General features: G+C 53.3%; 1 protein-coding gene and 2 non-coding genes across 4 annotated transcripts; 1 reads left to right on the forward strand and 2 right to left on the reverse strand.

Moving 5' to 3' along the window:
• Positions 1-332: 332 nt before the first annotated feature.
• Positions 333-27,896, reverse strand: LOC116937633 (tumor necrosis factor-inducible gene 6 protein-like). Of its 2 annotated transcripts, XM_076060314.1 has the most exons (7): positions 27,772-27,896; positions 20,606-21,318; positions 16,691-16,828; positions 11,545-11,706; positions 10,882-11,110; positions 4,398-4,438; positions 333-3,658 (listed from the first exon to the last, which is right to left on the reverse strand). In XM_076060314.1, the coding sequence occupies exons 2-7, from the start codon at positions 20,727-20,729 to the stop codon at positions 3,252-3,254; spliced, it is 1,101 nt and encodes a 366-aa protein (XP_075916429.1). In that variant the 5' UTR covers positions 20,730-21,318; positions 27,772-27,896; the 3' UTR covers positions 333-3,251. The 2 variants fall into 2 exon arrangements, with proteins under 2 accessions (XP_075916429.1, XP_032800693.2); XM_032944802.2 differs by lacking the exon at positions 27,772-27,896 and having other exon boundaries at positions 20,606-21,578.
• Positions 5,997-6,068, reverse strand: TRNAG-UCC (transfer RNA glycine (anticodon UCC)). Its single transcript has one exon. It is a non-coding gene; the product is annotated as a tRNA-Gly (tRNA).
• TRNAG-UCC (transfer RNA glycine (anticodon UCC)) lies at positions 18,547-18,618 on the forward strand. Its single transcript has one exon. It is a non-coding gene; the product is annotated as a tRNA-Gly (tRNA).

The raw sequence follows: 27,896 nt of genomic DNA on the forward strand, positions 1-27,896 counted from the left end.
CGAACTCCTGGCCACGCCAGCTGCTTTTCATTTCACGCGATTGTTCCAACGAATGAGCCGAGGCTCGTTAATTTACCGCATCTTGACTTATTAATTACTGCCAGCTGACAACTTGGAACGCCGATTGGTCAATGTCTTGAGACGCATCTCCAATATCTTCAGGCAAACTACTTCGATTGCCTCGTCTACGCAAGATAAAAAAAAAAAACATTTGCGCATAAAGCAGTGGTTGGCAGTGGCACGAAAAATAATCTGTGAACACTTGTCAAGCACCGCATTTAAATGATGTATAACAGGCCACGTTTCATGCAATATCCCTTCATACACAAGACGACAAGTACGCCTTTTATTTTCCCTGCTGTGTGCGGTCATCATGGCGCTCGAATGAAAACATTTTAGGTACGCAAGAGTTTAAATCACGCCGAGTTTAAGTGACAACCTGAATGTTTAATACGTTCGATGTGTGTGGGTGTGGGGTCGTTCGTTCAGGGGCACAGTGCAGGGTACATCTGCCAGTCATCTCGGTAAAGTTGGCACAGTCGGTGGTACAGCTTGTGCATCTGCCATTCATCTCAAATCAGTGAAACCATCGCATCCGAGTCTGTCCCGTGACCTCCTGCCCGCAAGCCTCCGACACTTAACGTGGCCTCAGCGTGCACCTAGCCTGGCACAGGCGCCGTGGTGACGTCGCCGTCACTGAGTAGCGACCGGCGGGTCCTGGCGTCGGTTCGAGAAGGGCAGAGAGGCCCATGGACTCCGTCACACTCGAGAATAGTCCAGTTCTAATCACGGGCTGGCTGAGAGAGAGCTCTGCGCACATGGCCATTGTCAACATGCTCCTGAACAATTACCCCCGGGTCGTCTAAAAAATAAGAATCTATGTCCGTGGCTTGTTTCGCACCACCGACGCGTGCGTTCACCGCGTCAGCTGCTACGGAATGAATTCACGCAACATGCACGCAAAGAACACAATCTGGCCACTTTTTGTGTGTGTACATATATAAACGTAGGCTTTCACGACCGATACGATTCATAATCGGTTTTCGTATGGGTTAGGTCGTCGTGTAAATAAAATAACAAAAAACGGTGTGTCGTAAGCACTCCTCCACCCAACGCAGCCAATTAATAATTGCAAGTGTCACGTAAAATCAAGCGTGGCCAGACCCAATGCACTGCGGCACAACATTCACGTGGTTAGGGTAACGACGTGTCGTTGGATATCACATTAATAATCGTGAGGTCGTGAACAGGAGCTCAGATCGCGCACCAACGTGCATGTTGTGAGATTCCTCTCCCAACATCAACACCGCCGCTGCTGCTGCTGCTCAAGCAGTCATAGATTTGGCAACGTCTGATGCACGTGACACTTGCATTATTAATCGCCTCTGTTGGGTTGGAGAGGGTTTACGACAAACCTCTGTACACGATCAAATCCAAAACAAGCCAATTGTGGAACACAATCTGCCATGTCTTAGTACAAATTGTGTACATGCGATATATGTATACTATAGTTACACTGCACGCGGTCCTCGGTTGTGAACAGCATGGCACACACACGCACGCGCGCGCGTGTCCGTATGCATGCGTTGTGTGTACAACGGGGGCTACGCGTGGCGTCATAAACACGTCACACGTCCCTCACCTGATTGGAAGCATCTGCACACGCGAATTGCCTTCGGCTAAATCACCAGGAACGCGGCGTAGCGCAACACCCCGGTCGTCGATCACCGCGTGGGAGCGCTCGAATCGTGTGCTGTGATGCGCGCGGTTCCTTTGAGTGCCTTTTCGTGTTCGCGCCATCGGCGCCGTCTCCTCGGGGTGCACGGCGAAGCGATGGCGACCGCCGCCCCAGGCCCCGCGCTTTGGGGGGGGGGGGGCGCGCTTCGACGTCACGGTATCAGATGTTTGTAGGCGTCACTTCGGTGTGCCTGCAGGAGCTGTACACCCATAATAGAGGGGGTTTTTGGGGGGTTAGATCGCGTAAATAATTGGTATTGGTCGCGGAAGCCTGCTGCTACGTGTTAATAAACCAAGTAGTTGCGAGGTTGTCGCGTTGCGTAATCCCAATGTGAGCAGTTTGAGGGCAATGTTTTGAAACTTGGAATGTGACGCCGCTCGTAACACAATGGCCACATTGCATTGCCAAATGACACGGACTTGTAGACGGAGCGCCCATTCCTGTTCGCCGTGGCGTCTCACGCCAACTCACATCTCACACACTCGTGTGTCGACACGTTTTAAAGGGGAACCCCCCGCCCCCATGCAGCACGTGGCCTGCGAGCAGCTTTTAGTCTGCTCGCAGGCCACGATGATCGCTTCGTGGTCTTGCCTAGGGCACCCCCAGTGGCAGCTGTCCCTATGCGGCACACACTGGTCACGCAGCACGTGGCCTGCTAGCGGACATCAGTCTGCGGGGGGGATGATTGGTGCTGTGTGTGATCCCAACTGAGTCAGTTCAGACAGCGCGCACTATGTTCTGGTTAAGACATCTGAAGTGTTAACACACCTGAAGTGTTGACCAGGGCTGCCTGCCAGATTCCAACCGCGAACCTCTGCGACAAGCGGCGAACGCGCTACCGCTGGCTGTGTTGATGCATACACATACATATATATGCATCATATATACACCCTCTATATGTGTTTCTATGTATTTGGATATACGCCTATTTAAGTGTGATTTCACACGTACAAGTAGAATATAAGTGTACATTATTTGTGTTTGTATGTATGTGCATACGCACATATCTGCACGTGTGTACTTATATGTGCACACACGTGTGTGCAGCCGCGCATGTTATACCTGTATGGCTATGTGTATACTGTAGTTTTTAAAACATCGAATATATACAGGTATAGGAATATTTGTGTGCACCCACGTGAAAGCATATTCGCATATGCCAGATTGCTTGTGTGTATGTGTAAACTATACATGTGAACATTTGCATATGTATACACCCTTGTGTTGTCCTGCTGATGTGTACACGTGTGTGTAGACCGCATGCAGGCACACACACGTGTATGTGTATAATTGTACACGTGTGTATGTCTGTGTACATCTCTAACGAGAGACACACACACACCTATGTACGCGTCTGACGATGATTCTAAACTACCTGGTGGACAAGACGTACAACTCGACGCATTCGGCAATTACACTGTGGCCTTAAAACGGAATAACAAGATATAATCGGCGACGTTCCGGGCAATGGGCCTTCTTCAGAGCACACGAAGAAGGATCACACAGAACAACACTAAGCATTGCCATTGGTGCTGCTGCTGCTACTGCTGTTGTTGTTGACGCTGCTGCTACTGCTGTTGTTGACGCTGCTGCTACGGCTGTTGTTGTTGACGCTGCTGCTACTGCTGCTGCTGTTGTTGATCGTCTCTCCGCCGTAGTTGCTGCGACTGCTGTTGCTGCTACCGTTGATGTTGTCGCCACCTCTGTTGATATGAGCAGTGTTGTTGACGCTGCTGCTGCTATTCGACTTGTTGTTGTGTTTGTGGTTGTAGTCGTTGTAGTTGTGCCTGGGTTCCCACGGTGTAGGAGTGGCACCCGGGAGCGAACTTGGCCGTGGAGGCTTCAGAACGCGGTAATGCGCCACGAAGCCACGGTCGGTCACAGACGAATCCGATCGGAACTTTAGGGTCATCACGTTACCTGGGGGCGGAGGGGGGCAGTAGGGGGGGGGGGGTGGGGGGCAGGCATGGGGCAGGGGTTGAATATCGCAGGGACAACAGCGCAGGTCACGACGAGGTACCCCTGGTGATCCAGCGCCCGCTTGGGAGACGAGGGTTGGTGCATCACAGCGAATTATAAAATATCACACCCGCCTGGGACTGCGAGATTCCGCTACGTGGAGCGAATGGATTCTCGCAACCATCTGTGCGGAATTATATTAGTAGGCGTCTGTACACTCGTAGACGTGGAGTTTCTCCAGGTTACTCGGGTGTCATTCCCCCTCTCGAGTCAAACTCTCATTCCTGGAATTAACCAAACACGCGCGTTCCTGGGCGTGATTCTAAAGTCGTGTGTCTCTCCGTCTCTCTCTCTCGCGTTAGACGCGTGTGTTCTGTCCTTGCGGCACGATGGCACGATGTTCAGGAGCCGAATGCCACCAACGTCGAGGTCTGCTGCCGGCCACGACGAGAGGGCTTCACGAGAGAGAGAGTGCGAGAGAGCGAGACTGTTCGTGCCGTTTTGATTTTCCTCCTCTTCCATAAAAGACGCGCAGACCTACAGTGGTTCACTGCTACGCTCCAATAGTTTGGGTTGCATGGCCACAGTCGCACTGTGCATGGCTTGTCTCCTGCCGGGAGTGGTTGTGTCGCTCCGAGAGATGAAGCTGCGTGGTGTCGCGAGTGTACGAGCGAGTGGGTGCGGGGGGGGGGGGTCTTACTTGTGCTGACGATATCTTCGGGTAACTCGCTGCCACAGAACCTGCGGCGGGAGAGACAACGGCGTGAAAGTCCGCGCCCGAAGGTGGTGCGTTACCCCCCCCGAACGAGGTTCCACCAATACCCGCCAATCGCGACGAAGCGACTGTGACGTCACCACGCGCGCCCGTGCCAGGCGAGGTGCGCTTCGAGGCCACGTGAAGCGGTCGAAGGCTCGCTGACGTGAGGTCACGGGAGCAAGACCCAGGTGCAATGCGTTGGCTGAGCTGACTGGAAGAAGCACCCACGCGTGCTCCCCACGTGCATACACCCACACAGCTCACGGCTACAATTAACAGTGCAGCAAATAGGTTGTGTGCGGTTGATCGGAGCAACCCGGCGCTGCGCTCGATCCCAGTCGGGATCTCGGAAGCTCAGCAGGCTCGAGCCTGGACAGCGCTGGGGTGGGTAACGGGGGCCCAGCGGTAGAGGCACGCGTTGCGGGTGAGTGCTCAGCTGGGATGCGAACCCGGCTCCCTTCGTCGGCGGCTCGGATGCGGCCTACGTGTCGTCATCACGCGCTTGCTTACGACGCACCGGATGAGGAATTGATTATTAAAATAAACATCCTAATTAGAATGGAAACCCTCCTGAAAGAGGGGAGTCGTTGAGAGTCTTGAGACTGTGAGGAGGCTTTCTTGGCAAACCAAAAATAAATCCTGCGCTCGGCCCTCCAGGGGGCACCTGAAGGTGGCCGATCGAGAGGAAGACGTCGTCAGTTGAACGCGCAAGTGGCTCTTCTTCTTCTACTTAATCTGGGGTGCGCGCACCCCCTGGAGGCGCGAGACACGGCTAGATGTTTTTTTAGAAGGTAAATCACCGAAACACAAATTACGCACGACAATAATAATGATGGTGGTAATGGTCAGAGACGTCTATAGGGGTGTGTGGGACCCAGGGAGAATCGTGTGGGCCCCCTCGCCCCCCCCCCCAACGAGGCCTTCAAACTAAACCGGTAGTATTACATCCGACGTCGAAGCGCGCCCCCCCCCCAACAAAAACACGGGGCCCGGGCGGTCGCCCAGATTCGCCATTCGCCGTAGCGCTAGGGATGGCTCTGATATAATGAATGGTTATTGGTGCCTGTACTCCGCTAACAGCACTTGCCCCAACAGCCTGTCACAGGCTATACGGGGGATCTTTGCCTTATGGTATCTGTACCTAAACCCCAGCCAGAAGATGGTGGTGACGTGCCTGTGAGAGCCGTCCGTGAAGGACCTCTCGACTCTGTGTGTGTGACAAAGGGCAGAACTAAAGCCACACTCTGGTTGTTGTTGTTGGCGGTGGTGGTGGTGGTGATGGGACCGCGATATCTGGCAGAAGGAAGGAAGCGATGGTGCGGTGTGATGCCACGAACGGAAATTTCCTTCACGACCCCTTTAACCTTTCCCTATGAGCGCAGTTCGACATGGGTCTTGGACACGTGGAGACGAACACCGTTAATTATCACTATTTAAAGCACACAAAAATGTCTTATTAGTACATTCATAAAAATAATAAAAACGACATAGAAGCGGGTGGGGGGGTGAGTTGAAAATAAATATGTATTAAAAAATATTGGTTGCGACGGCCGGGAATCGAACCCGGGTCAACTGCTTGGAAGGCAGCTATGCTCACCACTATACCACCGTCGCGCACGCACTCCCAAGCGCGCGCCACGCATTCTAATTCTCGGCGCGGAGTGGGAGAGACGGCGATGATGGAGTCTGGGTGGGTGGGGTTGTTATTTTATTTCTTTAAATCACAGTTGCTCGCCGCAGAACCAAAAAGCCGAGCGGCCACCAACAAACAAGTTTGTTATTATTGTTAAAATAAGAATTGGGAGGGTGGGGGTGATGATGGAAGGAGGAAATTCCAAAGTGGAGTCGTGCTAGGGAAGATGCAGAAAGAGAAGTGAGGTGACCTGCAGTGTGGTGAATGCGTGGGGAGTGAGTGAATGCGTGAGTGGGTGGATGTGTGAGTGAATGTGTGAGTGGGTACATGTGTGAGTGAGTGAATGTGTGAGTGGGTGCATGTGTGAGTGGATGCATGTGTGATTGAGTGAATGTGTGAGTGGGTGGATGTGTGAGTGAGTGAATGTGAGTGGGTACATGTGTGAGTGAGTGAATGTGTGAGTGGGTGCATGTGTGAGTGGGTGCATATGTGAGTGAGTTAATGTGTGAGTGAATGTGTGAGTGGGTGAATATGTGTGTGAGTGGGGAGCGGTAGTGTAGCGGTTAGCGTGTTGCGCTATGAACCTAGCGACCCGGGATCGATTCCCGCTCACGGCCAACACCAGTGACGATTATCTGAACCGGTCCTGCTCTTCCCCTAGGTCGACTCAGCCTGAAATGAGTACCTGGTGCGGTGTGTAAACATCGCCAGTGGGGAGACAAAGGCGGTCGGGCGTGGTTGCTGGCCACCTACCCTCTCGTGTACCGTTCCAGCCTTCATAGGTGCTCGCTAACAGCACTTGCCCCTACAGTCTGTTAAGGCTATACGGGGGATCTTTGTTTTGTGGGTGACTGTGAGCAAGTGAATGTGTGAGTGGCTGGTTAACTGTTTAAGTGAATGTGTGAGTGAGTTGGTGAATGTGTGGGTGAATATGTGAGTGTGAATGGGTGAATGTGTGAAAGAATGAGTGAGCTGTACATGCTAATTAGGATATCGTCGAAAGAGTGTGGAAGACCGAGTCCTCAACATGGGTGGAGAGTTGAATACACGAGAGAGGGGAACGGGAAGGGTACCCACGGTAGTAGCGATAGAAGAATGACAGGGAGACGACTGCCTGCCGATGAGCGAGTGACTGGAGCGAATCAGTGAGTGCTGGATCATCAATCAAAGATCCCCCGTATAGCCTCAACAGACTCTTGGGGCAAGCGCTGCGAGCGAGTCGCACCTCTGAAGGGTCGGCACGGCACACGAGGGGGTGGGTGGCCAGCAGCACCACGCCAGACAGGACACCACTGCTACCATCACCATCACAATACCATCGCGGTGGCTAGGAGATGTTTACTACCTCGCCTGGTATACAGGAGATCGTGGGTTCGATCCCAAACCCTGACGCCTGCTGCTGTATATCGGGAGTCTGCGTGTCGCTCTCCCCGTGCTCGCGTGGATTTATGTCTCCGGGTGCTCCGGCTTTTCCCTTCCCAAATTTGAAATCAACATCACGCGTTTAAAGCATCCGGCTGCTATACATCCCCACGCGACAAGCAACTTCGTTGAGCTCTCATTTGTGATAGCCTCGTCCCTTCTGAAAGAAAGAACGACGGAGCTCAGCGGGCCTTGCCAGGTAAAATAATAATAATAATAAATAAGTAAATATTTTAGTTTATAACCAGGGCCCCTCTCTCACGAGCCTCGCTCGTTACGCCACTGCTTGGACTTCACCGCCACGGCCGCAGCTCGGTGGCTCATCCTCGACGATCTTCCCACACGTGGGAGGTGGACACCTCATCTCCCACACGTGGGGGGTGGACACCTCATCTCCCACTCGTGGACGCCTCATCTCCCACTCGTGACAGGTGGACGCCTCATCTCCCACACGTGGACACCTCATCTCCCACTCGTGACAGGTAGACACCTCATCTCCCACACGTGGGAGGTGGACGCCTCATCTCCCACACGTGGACACCTCATCTCCCACACGTGACAGGTGGACGCCTCATCTCCCACACGTGGACACCTCATCTCCCACACGTGACAGGTGGACGCCTCATCTCCCACACGTGGACACCTCATCTCCCACACGTGACAGGTGGACACCTCATCTCCCACACGTGGGAGGTGGACGCCTCATCTCCCACACGTGGACACCTCATCTCCCACTCGTGGACGCCTCATCTCTCACTCGTGACAGGTGGACGCCTCATCTCCCACACGTGGACACCTCATCTCCCACACGTGACAGGTGGACGCCTCATCTCCCACACGTGGACACCTCATCTCCCACACGTGACAGGTGGACGCCTCATCTCCCACACGTGGACACCTCATCTCCCACACGTGACAGGTGGACGCCTCATCTCCCACACGTGGACACCTCATCTCCCACACGTGACAGGTGGACACCTCATCTCCCACACGTGGGAGGTGGACGCCTCATCTCCCACACGTGGACACCTCATCTCCCACTCGTGGACGCCTCATCTCTCACTCGTGACAGGTGGACGCCTCATCTCCCACAGGTGGACGCCTCATCTCCCACTCGTGGGAGGTGGACGCCTCATCTCCCACTCGTGGGAGGTGGACGCCTCATCTCCCACTCGTGGACACCTCATCTCCCATTCGTGACAGGTAGACACCTCATCTCCCACACGTGGGAGGTGGACGCCTCATCTCCCACACGTGACAGGTGGACGCCTCATCTCCCACTCGTGGACGCCTCATCTCCCATTCGTGACAGGTGGACGCCTCATCTCCCACTCGTGGACGCCTCATCTCCCACTCGTGACAGGTGGACACCTCATCTCCCACTCGTGGACGCCTCATCTCCCACACATGGGAGGTGGACGCCTCATCTCCCACTCGTGGACGCCTCATCTCCCACGCTGCGTTCGAGCGCGGTTTAGCGAAGTCCGTCACGTTTTGTTTTTAAAATTTGTATTCGAGCGGCAGCAACGTTTGGCTTCGGCAAATTGCGCAAATCAAATATTGGGGGAGGGGGGGGGGGTGCCAACCTGATCCCCCCCACCGCCCCGAGCTGACAATGTAACCACTACGCCAAGCGTGTGTATGTGGAACTTCTGTCGCACTGCACGTAGCCAACCGTGCCAATCAAACAACACATCACCGCCCTTCGCACTGCATCCTCGTGCCGGTGTCGCTGCGATACCCACGTGGCGCCTCGCCGCCTCTTGCTGGGAGTGGGTGAAACAAATTCTCGGCGCTCACCGTGAACGCGTTGCGAGGCCGTGGCTGTTCCCTTCACGCCGCGCGGACGACGAAGCCACGCACCCTCATCGCCATCGTCGCCATCATCATCGCCGTCGTCGCCATCATCATCGCCGTCGTCACCATCGTCATTGCCGTCGTCGTCATCGCCGTCGTCGCCATCGTCATCGTCGTCGTCACCATCGTCATCGCCGTCATCGTCATCGCCGTCGTCACCATCGTCATCGCCGTCATCGTCATCGTCATCGCCGTCGTCACCATCGTCATCGTCGTCGTCACCATCGTCATCGCCGTCGTCGTCATCGCCGTCGTCGCCATCGTCATCGCCGTCGTCACCATCGTCATCGCCGTCATCGTCATCGTCATCGCCGTCGTCGCCATCGTCATCGTCGTCGTCACCATCGTCATCGCCGTCATCGTCATCGTCATCGCCGTCGTCACCATCGTCATCGCCGTCGTCACCATCGTCATCGCCATCGTCGTCATCGCCGTCGTCGCCATCGTCATCGCCGTCGTCACCATCGTCATCGCCGTCATCGTCATCGCCGTCGTCACCATCGTCATCGCCGTCGTCGTCATCGCCGTCGTCGCCATCGTCATCACCGTCGTCGCCATCATCATCGCCGTCGTCGCCATCATCATCGCCGTCGTCACCATCGTCATCGTCGTCGTCACCATCGTCATCGCCGTCGTCACCATCGTCATCGCCGTCGTCACCATCATCATCGCCGTCGTCGTCATCGCCGTCGTCGCCATCGTCATCGCCGTCGTCGCCATCATCATCGCCGTCGTCGTCATCGTCATCGCCATCGTCACCATCGTCATCGTCGTCGTCACCATCGTCATCGCCGTCGTCACCATCGTCATCGCCGTCGTCACCATCGTCATCGCCGTCGTCACCATCGTCATCGCCGTCGTCACCATCATCATCGCCGTCGTCGTCATCGCCGTCGTCGCCATCGTCATTGCCGTCGTCGCCATCATCATCGCCGTCGTCACCATCGTCATCGCCGTCGTCGTCATCGCCGTCGTCGCCATCGTCATTGCCGTCGTCGCCATCATCATCGCCGTCGTCATCATCGTCATCACTGTCGTCGCCATCGTCGCGAGGACCATCACGGTCAACGTCGCCACCGCTGTCGCCATCGGTATTGGGTGGGCGTTAAAATGACCACGCGTCAACCCTTCACCACCACCACTGTTTGCCGCTGTAACTGCGAAAAAGAGCTTCATAGCTCATCGGATTCCTCCTCCTCCAGTCTAAATACAAATTCTGATTCTGAGTGGAATGGGAGGGGGGGTCAGAGCCACTCCCCCCAGTGGGCATGCCGATACGTTGCCCGAATGTTGGCCCAACGTTGGCCCAACTTTCCATGTATAATGGGTTGGGGCTGTCCCTCGCTTGTCTCTCTACCTCCTCCCCTCCACCTCCTCCCCTCCACCCCTCCACCTCCTCCCCACCCTCCTCTCCTGCCTCCAGCGTCCCGTGGCGGCGCCGACCGTGTGAAACGGCAAATGTGGCATGCTCACACCGCATCGCACCGCACCGCATCGCACCGCACCGCACCGCACCTGCCCACGAGTCCCGAGACGTCGTCGTAGCTGTCGTAGACCTCGAGGAAGTCGGCGAGGCACGCCACGGCGTCCTCCTCCACGCTGAAGTCGCTGAACGAGATGACCACGCGGCTGCCGTAGGGCACGCGAATGTGCCAGTAGCAGATGCTTCTGTCGCGGTAGGCCGGGTAGTCTGGTGACGTGAAGTCCCTCTGCTGCTCCGTGAAGATGCCTCCGCACTGCTTGCCTAGCGGCGGTGGAAGACGCGTTTTGCCCGCACTCCGGTTTGATCGCGAGCTCGCGCACGCACGCACGCACGCGCGACGCACACGATCGGACTCGAGACAGATCGGTTTTCTTTCTGCTGCCAATTGTTGTGAAACGGACCAAAAGAAATTCAAGTGAAAGACAGACGAAGAGAGGAGCGGGGACCGGATGAGAGAATCGCGTCTTGGAGGCGGACACGGAACACCGGGGGAATGAATGAACGATTCGCGGTGGTGGTGGCGACCCGCTCACGGCCAACACCAGTGACGATTATCTGAACCGGTGCTGGGCCTCCCCTAGGTTGGCTCAGCCTCAAACGAGTACCCGGTGCGGTGTGTAAACAAAGGCGGCCGGGCGTGGTGCTGCCCAGAAGAGTCCGTCAAGGCTCCACGGGGCATCTTTGTCCTTGTTTACCCTTGGGGTTGAAGCAGTAGGCGTCCCACCGCTCCTCCTTGTCGATGCGAACCCCGTACTCCACGACGCCCTTGACGCCGAAGCCACAGTTGTGGCTGGGCTTCACGATGGGGTAACCGACGCGGGCCCCCGCCAGCCAGCCAGCCACGCAGTTGTGCAGGCCTGGGAGGGAGAGAGAGAGAGACACACCGAAGTCTCCTCTTTTACACAACGCGATTATTAACGAAAGCTAAACAAAATTTTTTATTGTACCAGGTAAGCCCCCCACCCCCCACCCCACTGAGCTGCTACGTCGGCTCTCTTTTCAGAAGCGATCTGGCTAGCACGAGTGATGGCTCGACGAGGTGGGCTCATCATCATCATCATCAACACGTGGCAATGTTATAGCAGCAGCCAAACAGCTCCGAACGCGTTTGGTGTTGATTCTGAATGTGGAGGGGGGAAGGGGGGAACCGGAGGACCTGGAGGAAAATCCACGCGACCACGGGGAGGGAGACGCCGTGAACTCCAAATAAACAGCAGCAGGCGTCAGGGTCAAACGCATAGTATGGAAGTCAGATGATGATGATGATAATGAGTGGTACGTGTTATGATCCACGTGATGGTGGCGAGCGGTGAGTGACAGATTTATCGATGGTTGTGATGATGACGGGTGGTATGACGAGTGTTGGTGTGACGAGTGGTGTTGTGACGACGAGTTTTGGTGTGAAGAGTGTTGTTGTGACGAGTGTTGTTGTGACGAGTGTTGGTGTGACGAGTGTTGGTGTGACGAGTGTTGTTGTGACGACGAGTGTTGTTGTGACGAGTGGTGTTGTGACGAGTGGTGTTGTTGTGATGAGTGTTGTTGTGACGAGTGTTGGCGTGACGAGTGGTGTTGTTGTGACGAGTGGTGTTGTTGTGACGAGTGGTGTTGGTGTGACGAGTGTTGTTGTGACGAGTGTTGTTGGTGTGACGAGTGGTGTTGTTGTGACGAGTGTTGTTGTTGTGACGAGTGTTGTTGTTGTGACGAGTGTTGTTGTGACGACGAGTGTTGTTGTGACGAGTGGTGTTGTGACGAGTGGTGTTGTTGTGATGAGTGTTGTTGTGACGAGTGTTGTTGTGACGAGTGTTGGCGTGACGAGTGGTGTTGTTGTGACAAGTGGTGTTGTTGTGACGAGTGGTGTTGGTGTGACGAGTGTTGTTGTGACGAGTGTTGTTGGTGTTACGAGTGGTGTTGTTGTGACGAGTGTTGGTGTGACGAGTGTTGGCGTGACGAGTGGTGTTGGTGTGACGAGTGGTGTTGTTGTGACGAGTGTTGTTGTGACGAGTGTTGGTGTGACGAGTGTTGGCGTGACGAGTGGTGTTGTTGTGACGAGTGGTGTTGTTGTGACGAGTGGTGTTGGTGTGACGAGTGTTGTTGTGACGAGTGTTGTTGGTGTGACGAGTGGTGTTGTTGTGACGAGTGTTGGTGTGACGAGTGTTGGCGTGACGAGTGGTGTTGGTGTGACGAGTGGTGTTGTTGTGACGAGTGTTGTTGTGACGAGTGTTGGTGTGACGAGTGTTGGCGTGACGAGTGGTGTTGTTGTGACGAGTGGTGTTGTTGTGACGAGTGGTGGCATGACGAGTGGTGTTGTTGTGACGAGTGGTGTTGTTGTGACGAGTGTTTTTGTGACGAGTGTTGTTGTGACGAGTGTTGGCGTGACGAGTGGTGTTGTTGTGACGAGTGGTGTTGTGACGAGTGGTGTTGTTGTGACGAGTGGTGTTGTTGTGACGAGTGTTGGTGTGACGAGTGTTGGTGTGACGAGTGTTGGTGTTGTGACGAGTGTTGGTGTGACGAGTGTTGTTGTGACGAGTGGTGTTGTTGTGACGAGTGTTGTTGTGACGAGTGTTGTTGTGACGAGTGTTGGTGTGACAAGTGTTGTTGTGACGAGTGTTATTGTTGTGACGAGTGTTGTTGTGACGAGTGTTGTTGTGACGAGTGTTGTTGTGACGAGTGTTGTTGTTGTGACGAGTGTTGTTGTGACAAGTGGTGTTGTGACGAGTGGTGTTGTTGTGACGAGTGTTGTTGTGACGAGTGTTGTTGTGACGAATGGTGTTGTTGTGACGAGTGTTGTTGTGACGAGTGGTGTGACGAGTGTTGGTGTGACGAGTGGTGTTGTTGTGACGAGTGTTGGCGTGACGAGTGGTGTTGGTGTGACGAGTGTTGTTGTTGTGACGAGTGTTGTTGTTGTGACGAGTAATGTTGTTGTGACGAGTGTTGTTGTGACGAGTGGTGTTGTTGTGACGAGTGGTGTTGTTGTGACGAGTGTTGTTGTGACGAGTGTTGTTGTTGTGACGAGTGTTGTTGTTGTGACGAGTGTTGTTGTGACGAGTGTTGTTGTTGTGACGAGTGTTGGTGTGACGAGTGTTGGTGTGACGAGTGTTGGTGTTGTGACGAGTGTTGGTGTGACGAGTGTTGTTGTGACGAGTGGTGTTGTTGTGACGAGTGTTGTTGTGACGAGTGTTGTTGTGACGAGTGTTGGTGTGACAAGTGTTGTTGTGACGAGTGTTGTTGTTCTGACGAGTGTTGTTGTGACAAGTGGTGTTGTGACGAGTGTTGTTGTTGTGACGAGTGTTGTTGTGACGAGTGTTGTTGTGACGAGTGTTGTTGTTGTGACGAGTGTTGTTGTGACAAGTGGTGTTGTGACGAGTGGTGTTGTTGTGACGAGTGTTGTTGTGACGAGTGTTGTTGTGACGAATGGTGTTGTTGTGACGAGTGTTGTTGTGACGAGTGGTGTGACGAGTGTTGGTGTGACGAGTGGTGTTGTTGTGACGAGTGTTGGCGTGATGAGTGGTGTTGGTGTGACGAGTGTTGTTGTTGTGACGAGTGTTGTTGTTGTGACGAGTGATGTTGTTGTGACGAGTGTTGTTGTGACGAGTGGTGTTGTTGTGACGAGTGGTGTTGTTGTGACGAGTGTTGTTGTGACGAGTGTTGTTGTTGTGACGAGTGTTGTTGTTGTGACGAGTGTTGTTGTGACGAGTGTTGTTGTTGTGACGAGTGTTGGTGTGACGAGTGTTGGTGTGACGAGTGTTGGTGTTGTGACGAGTGTTGGTGTGACGAGTGTTGTTGTGACGAGTGGTGTTGTTGTGACGAGTGTTGTTGTGACGAGTGTTGTTGTGACGAGTGTTGGTGTGACAAGTGTTGTTGTGACGAGTGTTGTTGTTCTGACGAGTGTTGTTGTGACAAGTGGTGTTGTGACGAGTGTTGTTGTTGTGACGAGTGTTGTTGTGACGAGTGTTGTTGTGACGAGTGTTGTTGTTGTGACGAGTGTTGTTGTGACAAGTGGTGTTGTGACGAGTGGTGTTGTTGTGACGAGTGTTGTTGTGACGAGTGTTGTTGTGACGAATGGTGTTGTTGTGACGAGTGTTGTTGTGACGAGTGGTGTGACGAGTGTTGGTGTGACGAGTGGTGTTGTTGTGACGAGTGTTGTTGTTGTGACGAGTGTTGTTGTTGTGACGAGTGTTGTTGGTTTGACGAGTGTTGTTGTGACGAGTGTTGTTGTGACGAGTGATGTTGTTGTGACGAGTGGTGTTGTTGTGACGAGTGTTGTTGTGACGAGTGTTGTTGGTGTGACGAGTGTTGTTGTGACGCGTGTTGTTGTGACGAGTGTTGTTGTGACGAGTGTTGTTGTGACGAGTGTTGTTGTTGTGACGAGTGTTGTTGTGACGAGTGTTGTTGTTGTGACGAGTGTTGTTGTTGTTGTGACGAGTGTTGTTGGTGTGACGAGTGTTGTTGTGACGAGTGTTGTTGTGACGAGTGATGTTGTTGTGACGAGTGGTGTTGTTGTGACGAGTGTTGTTGTGACGAGTGGTGTTGGTGTGACGAGTGTTGTTGTGACGCGTGTTGTTGTGACGAGTGTTGTTGTGACGAGTGTTGTTGTGACGAGTGTTGGTGTGACGAGTGTTGTTGTTGTGACGAGTGTTGTTGGTGTGACGAGTGGTGTTGTTGTGACGAGTGTTGTTGTTGTGACGAGTGTTGTTGTTGTGACGAGTGTTGTTGTGACGAGTGGTGTTGTGACGAGTGTTTTGTTGTGACGAGTGTTGTTGTGACGAGTGGTGTTGTTGTGACGAGTGTTGTTGTTGTGACGAGTGTTGGTGTGACGAGTGGTGTTGTTGTGACGAGTGGTGTTGTTGTGACGAGTGTTGTTGTTGTGACGAGTGTTGTTGTTGTGACGAGTGTTGGCGTGACGAGTGGTGTTGGTGTGACGAGTGTTGTTGTTGTGACGAGTGTTGTTGTTGTGACGAGTGATGTTGTTGTGACGAGTGTTGTTGTGACGAGTGGTGTTGTTGTGACGAGTGGTGTTGTTGTGACGAGTGTTGTTGTGACGAGTGGTGTTGTTGTGACGAGTGTTGTTGTTGTGACGAGTGTTGTTGTGACGAGTGTTGTTGTTGTGACGAGTGTTGGTGTGACGAGTGTTGGTGTGACGAGTGTTGGTGTTGTGACGAGTGTTGGTGTGACGAGTGTTGTTGTGACGAGTGGTGTTGTTGTGACGAGTGTTGTTGTGACGAGTGTTGTTGTGACGAGTGTTGGTGTGACAAGTGTTGTTGTGACGAGTGTTGTTGTTGTGACAAGTGTTGTTGTGACAAGTGGTGTTGTGACGAGTGTTGTTGTTGTGACGAGTGTTGTTGTGACGAGTGTTGTTGTGACGAGTGTTGTTGTTGTGACGAGTGTTGTTGTGACAAGTGGTGTTGTGACGAGTGGTGTTGTTGTGACGAGTGTTGTTGTGACGAGTGTTGTTGTGACGAATGGTGTTGTTGTGACGAGTGTTGTTGTGACGAGTGGTGTGACGAGTGTTGGTGTGACGAGTGGTGTTGTTGTGACGAGTGTTGTTGTTGTGACGAGTGTTGTTGTTGTGACGAGTGTTGTTGGTGTGACGAGTGTTGTTGTGACGAGTGTTGTTGTGACGAGTGATGTTGTTGTGACGAGTGGTGTTGTTGTGACGAGTGTTGTTGTGACGAGTGTTGTTGGTGTGACGAGTGTTGTTGTGACGCGTGTTGTTGTGACGAGTGTTGTTGTGACGAGTGATGTTGTTGTGACGAGTGTTGGTGTGACGAGTGGTGTTGTTGTGACGAGTGTTGTTGTGACGAGTGTTGTTGTTGTGACGAGTGTTGTTGTGACGCGCCCCACCGGCCCTCTGCGCCGTGCGGAGCTGCTCCACCGTGGCGAGGTCCCCGCCCTCGAAGCGGCAGACGGCGCGCGCCTCGCGGAACGAGAGGCGGTAGCGGCCCTGCCGCGCCTCGCGGTGGTACACACCCGCAGCGCTCTCTACGGGGTCACACCACGGGGGGCACCACGGGGAGACACCACGGGGGTCACGGGGGCACACCACGGGGTCACACCACGGGGGTCACGGGGGCACACCACGGGGTCACACCACAGGGGTCACGGGGTCACACCACGGGGAGACACCACGGGGAGACACCACGGGGTCACACCACGGGGGTCACGGGGTCACACCACGGGGGTCACGGGTCACACCACGGGGAGACACCACGGGGAGACACCACGGGGTCACACCACGGGGGTCACGGGGTCACACCACAGGGGTCACGGGTCACACCACGGGGAGACACCACGGGGAGACACCACGGGGGGCACACCATGGGGGACAACCACGGGGGTCACGGGGGGACACCACGGGGGACAACCACGGGGGTCACGGGAAGACACCACGGGGGTCACGGGGGGACACCACGGGGGTCACGGGGGGACACCACGGGGGTCACGGGGGGACACCACGGGGGGGGGGGGGTGCCGCAGCGGTCAAAGATGGAAAGGTCACTCTAGACTACAAACTCAGCTATTTTTGTATTTTACCAGGTGAAGCCCACTGAGCTCTTGTTCAAATGCGACCTGGCCACAAATGATAGCACAACGAAGCGGCTTATCACGTGGAAATGTATAGCGGCCAAATACTCTGAACGCGTGACGTTGATTCTAAACGTGGGGGAGAAAAACCTGAGGCCCCGGAGAAAAATCCAAGCGACCACGGCAAGAGAGAGACACCGCAAACTCCAAATATACAGCAGCAGCAGCAGGCGTCAGTTTCTGGATCGAACCACGACCTCCTGTACACCAGGCGAGGTAGTGAACATCTCCTAGCCACCTTGGTGTGGGATAGGGCGGTAGGGTGGGGGTCGGTTATGGAGAGGTCAACTCTCCTGCTTTTGCACGGCTGACGTGGACGCAGACCAACAACTGCAGCTTCACATTCGGGCGAGCAAGCCGGACAACCGCGTCACGAGCAGCGGAGGTCACTGATGATGGGCCAGTGATGAAAGCGGGTTGCAGATGGAAGGGGTCACTGATAATGGGGGGTTCACTGACCGAGGTCATTGATGCAAGCAGTCACTGATAGGGGTTAGTTATCGAAGGGGCTCACTGCTACGGGTCAATGATAGGGGTCAATGTTAGGGGTCAATGATAGGGGTCGATTTTGGAAGGGGTCACTGATCATCATCTCTGAACTCTATCCTCCCTCTCCGGTTCGCGTATTACACCTCTTATTCGCTTTAATTCCTCAAGCATCCATCTGAAGCGATCACATTTGCCTTCAGCGCTGTGATCCATCGTCTAACGCTGAATCAGATCAATCTCAGTTGGGCATTCATCTCTCACACTATCATCTGAAGGCAATGGGTTCTGTACTCGTTCCATAGTAAATATTATTTCCCCCCCATTCAAGGCAGTGTTCTATATATGATTAAAAAAACACGTCTGAATTTGTCATCTGTTCCACTTCGGAATCCCCTCCTCCCATCATGATCTACCCCCCTCCCCACCCTCCCAATTCTTATTTTAACAATAATAACAACCTTGCTTGTTGTTGGCCACTCGGCTTTTGGGTTCTGCGGCGAGCAACTGTGATTTAAAAAAATAAACTCACAACAACACCCACCCACCCAGCGTGACTCCCAGCATCGCCGTCTCTCCCACTCCGCGCCGAGAATTAGAACGCGTGGCGCGCGCTTGGGAGTGCGCGCGCGACGGTGGTATAGTGGTGAGCATAGCTGCCTTCCAAGCAGTTGACCCGGGTTCGATTCCCGGCCGTCGCAAGATATATACTTTTTTAAATCTCACAAACTTCAGTTTGCGGATCACATTTTGTCGTGTGTGTGTTTTTTTTTTAAATCGATAGGGTTATTAAGACGCGCGCGCCGGAAAGCGCGTTTTCATTTGGATGGCGCTACATCGGTCCGCGCCGTCCCGCGCCCGCGGAGCGGTGGAGGCGGTCCGGAGGGGCGTGGTGCGCCCCCTACTGATGGCGATGCGATCAGTAGGGGGCGTCCCATGGCAGGGCCCACGGCAGGTCAAATGGGAGGGGACTCAATCTTTCAGATTCAATGTTGGGATTCAATGTCATCGCCCACCTCCTCCACCCGCCGTCACAAAACGACCACTGCTGATGTTATACAAAGCGGCACAAATGCGATCGCGATCCCCAGACGGATGATGGTGATGATGATGGTGATGACGGTGGCTATGACGTCAAAGCTGCAGCTGCTGTTGCTTCTGTGGAAGCTGCTGCTGCTGATGATGATTATAACGACGATGATTGTGTCGACGCCTAAAGGTAGATGAGATACGTTCAGCTCGTGACAAACTCACAACCTCCCTTCTGCTGGTCGCCATGATGAGCGATCCCGCTCTGTTGTGTGAGCGCAGCCACAGGCCCCTTGTCAATCCACTGCTGGGCCATACTTCACCACGCCGGTCATTGCGGATAGGGAAGGGGGGCCCGGTGGTTCCAAGAAACCGGTTCAACAAGATACCACTCGCTCCTGGCGTTGTTACACGTGCGGCGGCGGGGGGGATAGCGCTAATCACAGCACCCACCGCTCTACCGCCCAGTCGCGGATAAGCATCGCGTGGACGAGGCGGCGTCTCAATGAAGACGAAGTGTCTGCTGATGCTGGCCAAGTACAAATCACAAAGACGACTCAACAAATGTGTCGATAAAGGACGTTTCGAGCAATGACCCTTCTTCACGGCACCACAAATATATGGAGTGGACACGAGCTGGGGACTGCGCTTAACACCGTGAGGTGGACCTGTTAAGAATGAGAGTTTCTAAAAAAAGTTTCACGATGACCAGTTTGTTGCTTTAATTGGCACGTGTATTTTAACCTATTACGGAACAACACCCCGGTTTGCGTCGGGGATGCGTTTCTAAAACACCGAAACGACGTCAATCGAAGCGATGCACGGCGGGTTAGTGGATGGAGACGGAGGCTAAGAGGCGGCGGATAACGAGAAGAGGCGTAAGTGTGGTGGGTGAAAGTGTGGGCACTCACTACACAACTCCCCCTCGAGAGGAGGCTCTCCAAACCTCCCCCTTGTGGAGGCTCTTCCGGCAGCAGTGCTGTGAGCGACACATTTGCAGAGCTGCGCCTTTGACCTCTTACAGCGAATCTGTCAATGCCCACCGCTGGATCGACGCCTCCGCACGTCCTGCGGTATCGTGGTGGTGGTGGTGGAGTTGACCATACTTCACCACGCTGGTCGACGAGGTTTGGTGAAGGCGGGGAGCATAGAAGTGGGCACCGCAGTATTATACAACAATGGAGGGATTGTGCTGAAGTGGCGACGCAACGAAGCGCGTACCAGGTGGGAACACGGAACGGACGTTGAAAAGTCGTCTCGAGTGCGATTTTAAAAACCGAGCCGTGGCGTTCAAACGAGTTGGGACTTTACCCGTGGCGAACTCCTCAATCTCTCTTTCTGTCTCTCTCTGTCTCTCTCTGTGTCTCTCTCTGTCTCTCTCGCTCTCTATCTGTGTCTCTCTCTCTGTCTCTATGTCTCTCTCTCTTAGTGTCTCTCTCTCTGTGTCTCTCTCTGTGTCTCTCTCTGCCTCTATATGTGCGTCTCTCTCTCTGTGTCTCTCTGTGTGTCTCTCTCTGTCTCTCTCTGTCTCTCTCTCTCTGTCTCTATGTCTCTCTCTGTGTCTCTCTCTGTGACTCTGTCTCTCTTTGTCTCTATGTCTCTCTCCCTCTCTTAGTCTCTCTCTGTGTGTCTCTCTCTCTCTGTCTCTCGCGTACTCACCGAGCCAGATGGAGTTGTGCCAGATCCCGTTCCTGAACCCCCACGCGTCCCCGAAGCGGGGCTCACAGACGAGGAGGAGGAGGAGGACGGTGACCACCGACGGCACGAGCGCGGGGCTCCGCATAGCTCCGCGAGTTCCTCGTGACCCCGAGTTGTTCCTCGTGACCCCGAGTTGTTCCTCGTCACCCCGAGTTGTTCCTCGTGACCCCGAGTTGTTCCTCGTGACCCGAGTTGTTCCTCGTGACCCCGAGTTGGTCCACGAGTGACCCCGAGTTGTTCCTCGTGACCCCGAGTTGGTCCGCGAGTGACCCCGAGTTGTTCCTCGTGACCCCGAGTTGTTCCTCGTGACCCCGAGTTGTTCCTCGTGACCCCGAGTTGTTCCTCGTGACCCGAGTTGTTCCTCGTGACCCCGAGTTGGTCCACGAGTGACCCCGAGTTGTTCCTCGTGACCCCGAGTTGGTCCGCGAGTGACCCCGAGTTGTTCCTCGTGACCCCGAGTTGTTCCTCGTGACCCCGAGTTGTTCCTCGTGACCCCGAGTTGTTCCTCGTGTCCCCGAGTTGGTCCGCGAGTGACCCCGAGTTGTTCCTCGTGACCCCGAGTTGATCCGCGAGTGACCCCGAGTTGTTCCTCGTGACCCCGAGTTGTTCCTCGTGACCCCGAGTTGTTCCTCGTGACCCCGAGTTGGTCCGCGAGTGACCCCGAGTCTCGCGATCTGTGTCGTTGACAGAGACCGGCGTAATACGTGAATGGGGTTGTTGTTGTTGTTGTTTGTATATAATAAAAAAATTATTTGAATGCGTAATCTCGCTTACGGGTCTGTGACTGGTTGAGTCGGCGTGCCTGGCCGTGCGTGTGGTGCCGCGAGAGAGCTGTCTGTCGACTGGGGAGGGGGGTCACCGTCTCTCGCTCGCTCCCCGTGTGCGTCACCGGGGCTCTGCTCGTTGCAGGGTCCTGGGAGTGCGGATTGTTTCTCCTCGTTTATAAAGCGACCCCCCTCCACCCCACTCCCCTCTTACTCCCCCCTCCTCCTCCTAACTCCCCCGATTTCTCTCTGGACTCCTTCTACACCGCCACCACCACCACCCCTGCTGCTGCTGCTGACGGGGTCACCCACAGCTCTCCCCCACGCCCCGCCATCACGAGCACTGCCATGCATCAACTTACACAGCCGTCATCGATGCCGCACGCGTTCGTCAATAACACTTCCATAGAGTGACAGCAACATGTGTATGATAGGCGACGGTTCGGGCAATGATCCTTTTTCATAGCCGATAACAATCAATGACACTTTCCCCCACACTAACTTCGACAATATTTCTCCTTCATCAACAACATAACCATGAGCACCACCACCATCACCACTACCAAATTACACTCCACAACAACACCACCATCATCACTGCACTACACTGTACCACACATGTCAACACAACCCCCCACCATCACCCCAATGATTACTATCATCATCTCGCTACCCTTCATGACACCTCCAGACAGCACATCACCAGCATCTTCACGTCTACCACCACCACTACGTCTACCACCACCACCATCACCACCACCACCACCACGTCTACCACCACCACCACCACCACCACGTCTACCACCACCACCACATCTACCACCACCACCACATCTACCACCACCACCACATCTACCACCACTACCACCACGTCTACCACCACATCTACCACCACCACATCTACCACCACCACCACATCTACCACCACCACCACGTCTACCACCACCACCACATCTACCACCACATCTACCATCACCACCACCACAGCTACCACCACCACATCTACCACCACCACCACCACCACATCTACCACCACCACCACATCTACCATCACCACCACCACAGCTACCACCATCCACCCTCCCCCGCACCGTCCCATGGGTAGAGTCGCCCCCCCCCCTTCCACCCCCCTACTAACAGCTTCCAGACGCAGCCCCCGCGGCACTCAAATACAACTTCGTTAGAGAGACGGAGGAGAGAGGTTGGTGGAGGTGGAGAGATGAGGTGGTGATGGTGGTGGTGTAGAGACGAGGGTGGTGATGTAAAGACGATGGTGGGGGTGGAGAAACGAGGTTGTGGTGGTGGTGGTGTAGAGACGAGGGTGGAGGTGGTGGTGGAGGGGTGGAGGTGGTGGTGTAGAGATGAGAGTGGAGGGGTGGTGGTGGAGAAACGAGGTTGTGGTGGGGGTGGTGTAGAGACGAGGGTGGTGGTGTAGAAACGAGGTTGTGGTGGTGGTGGTGTAGAGACGAGGGTGGTGGTGGTGGTGGTGGGAGTGGTGTAGAGACGAGGGTGGTGGTGGTGGGAGTGGTGTAGAGACGAGGGTGGTGGTGGGGTTGGGTGGGAGCGAGCGGAGGAGACGGGAGAGGGGTGGATTGAGCTTGTAAACGTGGTGGTGGTTGTGGTGGTTGTTGTTGGTGGTGATGGTGATGGTCGTGGTGGTAGAGTTGTTATGAAGCATGTACATTTGGTGGTGGCGGTGGTGGGGGGGTGGTGAAAGCAGAAAATAGTGATGTTATAATTTCTAATATATAATTTATAATAATGTATATTGTAACATGCAGAGTATTAATTCACTCTCAACAAGAGGGGAACCACAGACAAGTGGCAAGGCAGCCACACGGTGAACCGGCGACAACAATTTCCCAAGCTCTGCGGTTCTCTGTATATGAAGGTGTTATCGCCCAATCCAATGGGTCTTTAAATGTGGGTGTAAACCGGAGCGACCGGAGAAAACGCACGCGTGCGAGGGAGCGCCACTCTATCCCATGCAGACTGAATAAGTGAGGTCTAAATTTGCCGTGCGGCCTTCTCCTGGCAAGCCAGGGCAGGCGAACCTCCTGGACGCCCACGGGAAGGGAGTTTCACCACACTCACAGAATGAAGAATGTAAGTGTGGTGGCGGTGGTGGGCGGGGGAGGTGATGGTCGTCGTGGTGGTGATGATGAAGGGTCGTGGTGGTTGTGATGATTGTGGTGGTGGTGGTGATGGTGGCGGTTGAATAATAAAGTTGATGTATCGTTTAAAAAATATATTTTCATCATAATTATATTTTTCCATTGCTCGAGCTCTTTTAAAACTGGCCACCACCACTGCATGCTGTTTTATGAGATACTGAATGTTGAAACCACTCCTTGCCTACAAACATCTGAAAGTTCCCCAGTATTCATTCAAGCAAGCCGGACTGCTGATGAGACGCTGGACTGTCGAAACCAGTCCAGAGTTTCGCTTGAGTTCAACGAAATACTGTTGAAATGATGCACTTGCAGGAAGCCGTGTGGCTTATGGGATGTGTACAAACAATGTTTTTATTTGTTTTGTGGATAAATGAATACAAGGACGCCAATTGCTTGCTGATTTATTTTGTAATGTATTTATTCTCCATGACGACGCAAATGAATGATGATGATGATGTTGTTGTTGGGTATTAAATAGTGGGATAGCCCAGCTATTGTTTTTGGTCTCAGTTCGGAACTTTACCGAAGTGTGTGTGTCTGTGTGTTAGTTAACCCCCCACGTGACAAAACCCAGATGATGACTTAACTTTGGGGCCACACAACTGCGCCAATTTCACCCAATTCTGACGGTGAGGGCGGGCAGAAATTGAGAAAATCTGCAGCAGCTGCCCAACGTTTCGCACGAATTGAAAGAGGGGGAGGGAAAAATTAAATCGTAAGGGTGGATTGCTACACTCGCGTACGCAACAAAGCGCACACTTTTGAAAGAAGACAAAAGCACCCCGGATTTTGTGGATAAAAAAGAACACAGATCTCGCTCGACATAGCTGCCTGTGTGTTAGTGTGTGTGGCTGTGTGTTGGTGTGTGTGGCTGTGTGTTGGTGTGTGTGGCTGTGTGTTGGTGTGTGTGGCTGTGTGTTGGTGTGTGTGGCTGTGTGTTGGTGTGTGTGGCTGTGTGTGAGTGTGTGTGCCTGTGTGTTAGTGTGTGTGGCTGTGTGTTAGTGTGTGTGGCTGTGTGTTAGTGTGTGTGTCTGTGTGTTAGTGTGTCTGTGTGTTAGTATGTGTGGCTGTGTGTTGGTGTGTGTGGCTGTGTGTTAGTGTGTGGCTGTGTGTTAGTGTGTGTGGCTGTGTGTTAGTGTGTGAAGCTGTGTGTTAGTGTGTGTGTCTGTGTGTTAGTGTGTGGCTGTGTGTTAGTGTGTGTCTGTGTGTTAGTGTGTCTGTGTGTTAGTATGTGTGGCTGTGTGTTGGTGTGTGTGGCTGTGTTTTAGTGTGTGTAGCTGTGTGTTAGTGTGTGTGTCTGTGTGTTAGTGTGTGTGGCTGTGTGTTAGTGTGTGTAGCTGTGTGTTAGTGTATGTGTCTGTGTGTGTGTCTGTGTGTTAGTGTGTGTGGCTGTGTGTTAGTGTATGTGTCTGTGTGTTAGTGCGTGTGGCTGTGTGTTAGTGTGTGTGTCTGTGTGTTAGTGTGTGTGGCTGTGTGTTAGTGTGTGTAGCTGTGTGTTAGTGTGTGTGTGTCTGTGTGTTAGTGTGTGTGTGGCTGTGTGTTAGTGTGTGTGGCTGTGTGTTAGTGTGTGTGGCTATGTGTTAGTGTGTGGCTGTGTGTTAGTGTGTGGCTGTGTGTTAGTGTGTGTAGCTGTGTGTTAGTGTGTGTGGCTGTGTTTTAGTGTGTGGCTGTGTGTTAGTGTGTGGCTGTGTGTTAGTGTGTGTAGCTGTGTGTGTGGCTGTGTGTTAGTGTGTGTGGCTGTGTGTTAGTGTGTGGCTGTGTGTTAGTGTGTGGCTGTGTGTTAGTGTGTGTAGCTGTGTGTTAGTGTGTGTGGCTGTGTGTTAGTGTGTGTGGCTGTGTGATAGTGTGTGGCTGTGTGTTAGTGTGTGGCTGTGTGTTAGTGTGTGTGTCTGTGTGTTAGTGTGTGTGGCTGTGTGTTAGTGTGTGTGTGTTAGTGTGTGTGGCTGTGTGTTAGTGTGTGTGTCTATGTGTTAGTGTGTGTGCCTGTGCGTTAGTGTGTGTAGCTGTGTGTTAGTGTGTGTAGCTGTGTGTTAGTGTGTGTGGCTGTGTGTTAGTGTGGATGGCTGTGTGTTAGTGTGTGTGTCTGTGTGTTAGTGTGTGTGGCTGTGTGTTAGTGTGTGTGGCTGTGTGTTAGTGTGTGTGGCTATATGTTAGTGTGTGGCTGTGTGTTAGTGTGTGGCTGTGTGTTAGTGTGTGTAGCTGTGTGTTAGTGTGTGTGGCTGTGTGTTAGTGTGTGTGGCTGTGTGATAGTGTGTGGCTGTGTGTTAGTGTGTGGCTGTGTGTTAGTGTGTGTAGCTGTGTGTTAGTGTGTGTGGCTGTGTGTTAGTGTGTGGCTGTGTGTTAGTGTGTGTAGCTGTGTGTTAGTGTGTGTGGCTGTGTGTTAGTGTGTGTGGCTGTGTGTTAGTGTGTGTGGCTGTGTGTTAGTGTGTGTGGTTGTGTGTTAGTGTGTGTGGCTGTGTGTTAGTGTGTGTGTCTGTGTGTTAGTGTGTGTGGCTGTGTGTTAGTGTGTGTGTCTGTGTGTCTGTGTGTTAGTGTGTGTGGCTGTGTGTTAGTGTGTGTAGCTGTGTGTTAGTGTGTGTGTCTGTGTGTTAGTGTGTGTGGCTGTGTGTTAGTGTGTGTGTCTGTGTGTTAGTGTGTGTGGCTGTGTGTTAGTGTGTGTGTGTGTTAGTGTGTGTGGCTGTGTGTTAGTGTGTGTGTCTGTGTGTTAGTGTGTGTGCCTGTGTGTTAGTGTGTGTAGCTGTGTGTTAGTGTGTGTAGCTGTGTGTTAGTGTGTGTGGCTGTGTGTTAGTGTGTGTGGCTATGTGTTAGTGTGTGGCTGTGTGTTAGTGTGTGGCTGTGTGTTAGTGTGTGGCTGTGTGTTGGTGTTTGTGGCTGTGTGTTAGTGTGTGTGTCTGTGTGTTAGTGTGTGTGGCTGTGTGTTAGTGTGTGTGTGTTAGTGTGTGTGGCTGTGTGTTAGTGTGTGTGTCTGTGTGTTAGTGTGTGTGCCTGTGTGTTAGTGTGTGTAGCTGTGTGTTAGTGTGTGTAGCTGTGTGTTAGTGTGTGTGGCTGTGTGTTAGTGTGTATGGCTGTGTGTTAGTGTGTGTGTCTGTGTGTTAGTGTGTGTGGCTGTGTGTTAGTGTGTGTGGCTGTGTGTTAGTGTGTGTGGCTATGTGTTAGTGTGTGGCTGTGTGTTAGTGTGTGTAGCTGTGTGTTAGTGTGTGTGGCTGTGTTTTAGTGTGTGGCTGTGTGTTAGTGTGTGGCTGTGTGTTAGTGTGTGTAGCTGTGTGTGTGGCTGTGTGTTAGTGTGTGTGGCTGTGTGTTAGTGTCTGGCTGTGTGTTAGTGTGTGGCTGTGTGTTAGTGTGTGTAGCTGTGTGTTAGTGTGTGTGGCTGTGTGTTAGTGTGTGGCTGTGTGATAGTGTGTGGCTGTGTGTTAGTGTGTGGCTGTGTGTTAGTGTGTGTGTCTGTGTGTTAGTGTGTGTGGCTGTGTGTTAGTGTGTGTGTGTTAGTGTGTGTGGCTGTGTGTTAGTGTGTGTGTCTGTGTGTTAGTGTGTGTAGCTGTGTGTTAGTGTGTGTAGCTGTGTGTTAGTGTGTGTAGCTGTGTGTTAGTGTGTGTGGCTGTGTGTTAGTGTGTATGGCTGTGTGTTAGTGTGTGTGGCTGTGTGTTAGTGTGTGTGGCTGTGTGTTAGTGTGTGGCTGTGTGTTAGTGTGTGTAGCTGTGTGTTAGTGTGTGTGGCTGTGTGTTAGTGTGTGTGGCTGTGTGTGAGTGTGTGTGGCTGTGTGTTAGTGTGTGTGGTTGTGTGTGTGGCTGTGTGTTAGTGTGTGTGTCTGTGTGTTAGTGTGTGTGGCTGTGTGTTAGTGTGTGTGGCTGTGTGTGAGTGTGTGTGGCTGTGTGTTAGTGTGTGTGGTTGTGTGTGTGGCTGTGTGTTAGTGTGTGTGTCTGTGTGTTAGTGTGTGTGGCTGTGTGTTAGTGTGTGTGTCTGTGTGTCTGTGTGTTAGTGTGTGTGGCTGTGTGTTAGTGTGTGTAGCTGTGTGTTAGTGTGTGTGTGTCTGTGTGTTAGTGTGTGTGGCTGTGTGTTAGTGTGTGTGTCTGTGTGTTAGTGTGCGTGGCTGTGTGTTAGTGTGTGTGTGTCTGTGTGTTAGTGTGTGTGGCTGTGTGTTAGTGTGTGTGTCTGTGTGTTAGTGTGTGTGTCCGGCAAAACAACCCCCTACCTCCTCGCGGTGCCGGACGGACAACTCTGTCGTGGACAGTGCTGTGGGGAGAGGGCCAATTCCGATTGGCCCCTCCCCTCATGGCGTCTGTGACCACCACAGTGGCTAAACGGGGGCTCTGGACG

The sequence above is a fragment of the Petromyzon marinus genome, chromosome 4, assembly GCF_048934315.1.
Source record: "Petromyzon marinus isolate PM22_M1 ecotype Great Lakes invasive population chromosome 4, UKy_Petmar_22M1.pri1.0, whole genome shotgun sequence".
NCBI lineage: Eukaryota > Metazoa > Chordata > Hyperoartia > Petromyzontiformes > Petromyzontidae > Petromyzon > Petromyzon marinus.

Bases quoted from the DNA above. Each gene is read 5' to 3' on its own strand.
- LOC116937633 (XM_076060314.1), bottom strand. From the start codon at position 20,729: ATGCGGAGCCCCGCGCTCGTGCCGTCGGTGGTCACCGTCCTCCTCCTC. The intron at 11,707-16,690 runs GTGGGGCGCGTC...TCTCCCTCCCAG, and splicing joins CCGCACGGCGCAGAGGGCCG to GCCTGCACAACTGCGTGGCT. The intron at 11,111-11,544 runs GTAAACAAGGAC...CACCGCCGCTAG, and splicing joins CTACTGCTTCAACCCCAAGG to GCAAGCAGTGCGGAGGCATC.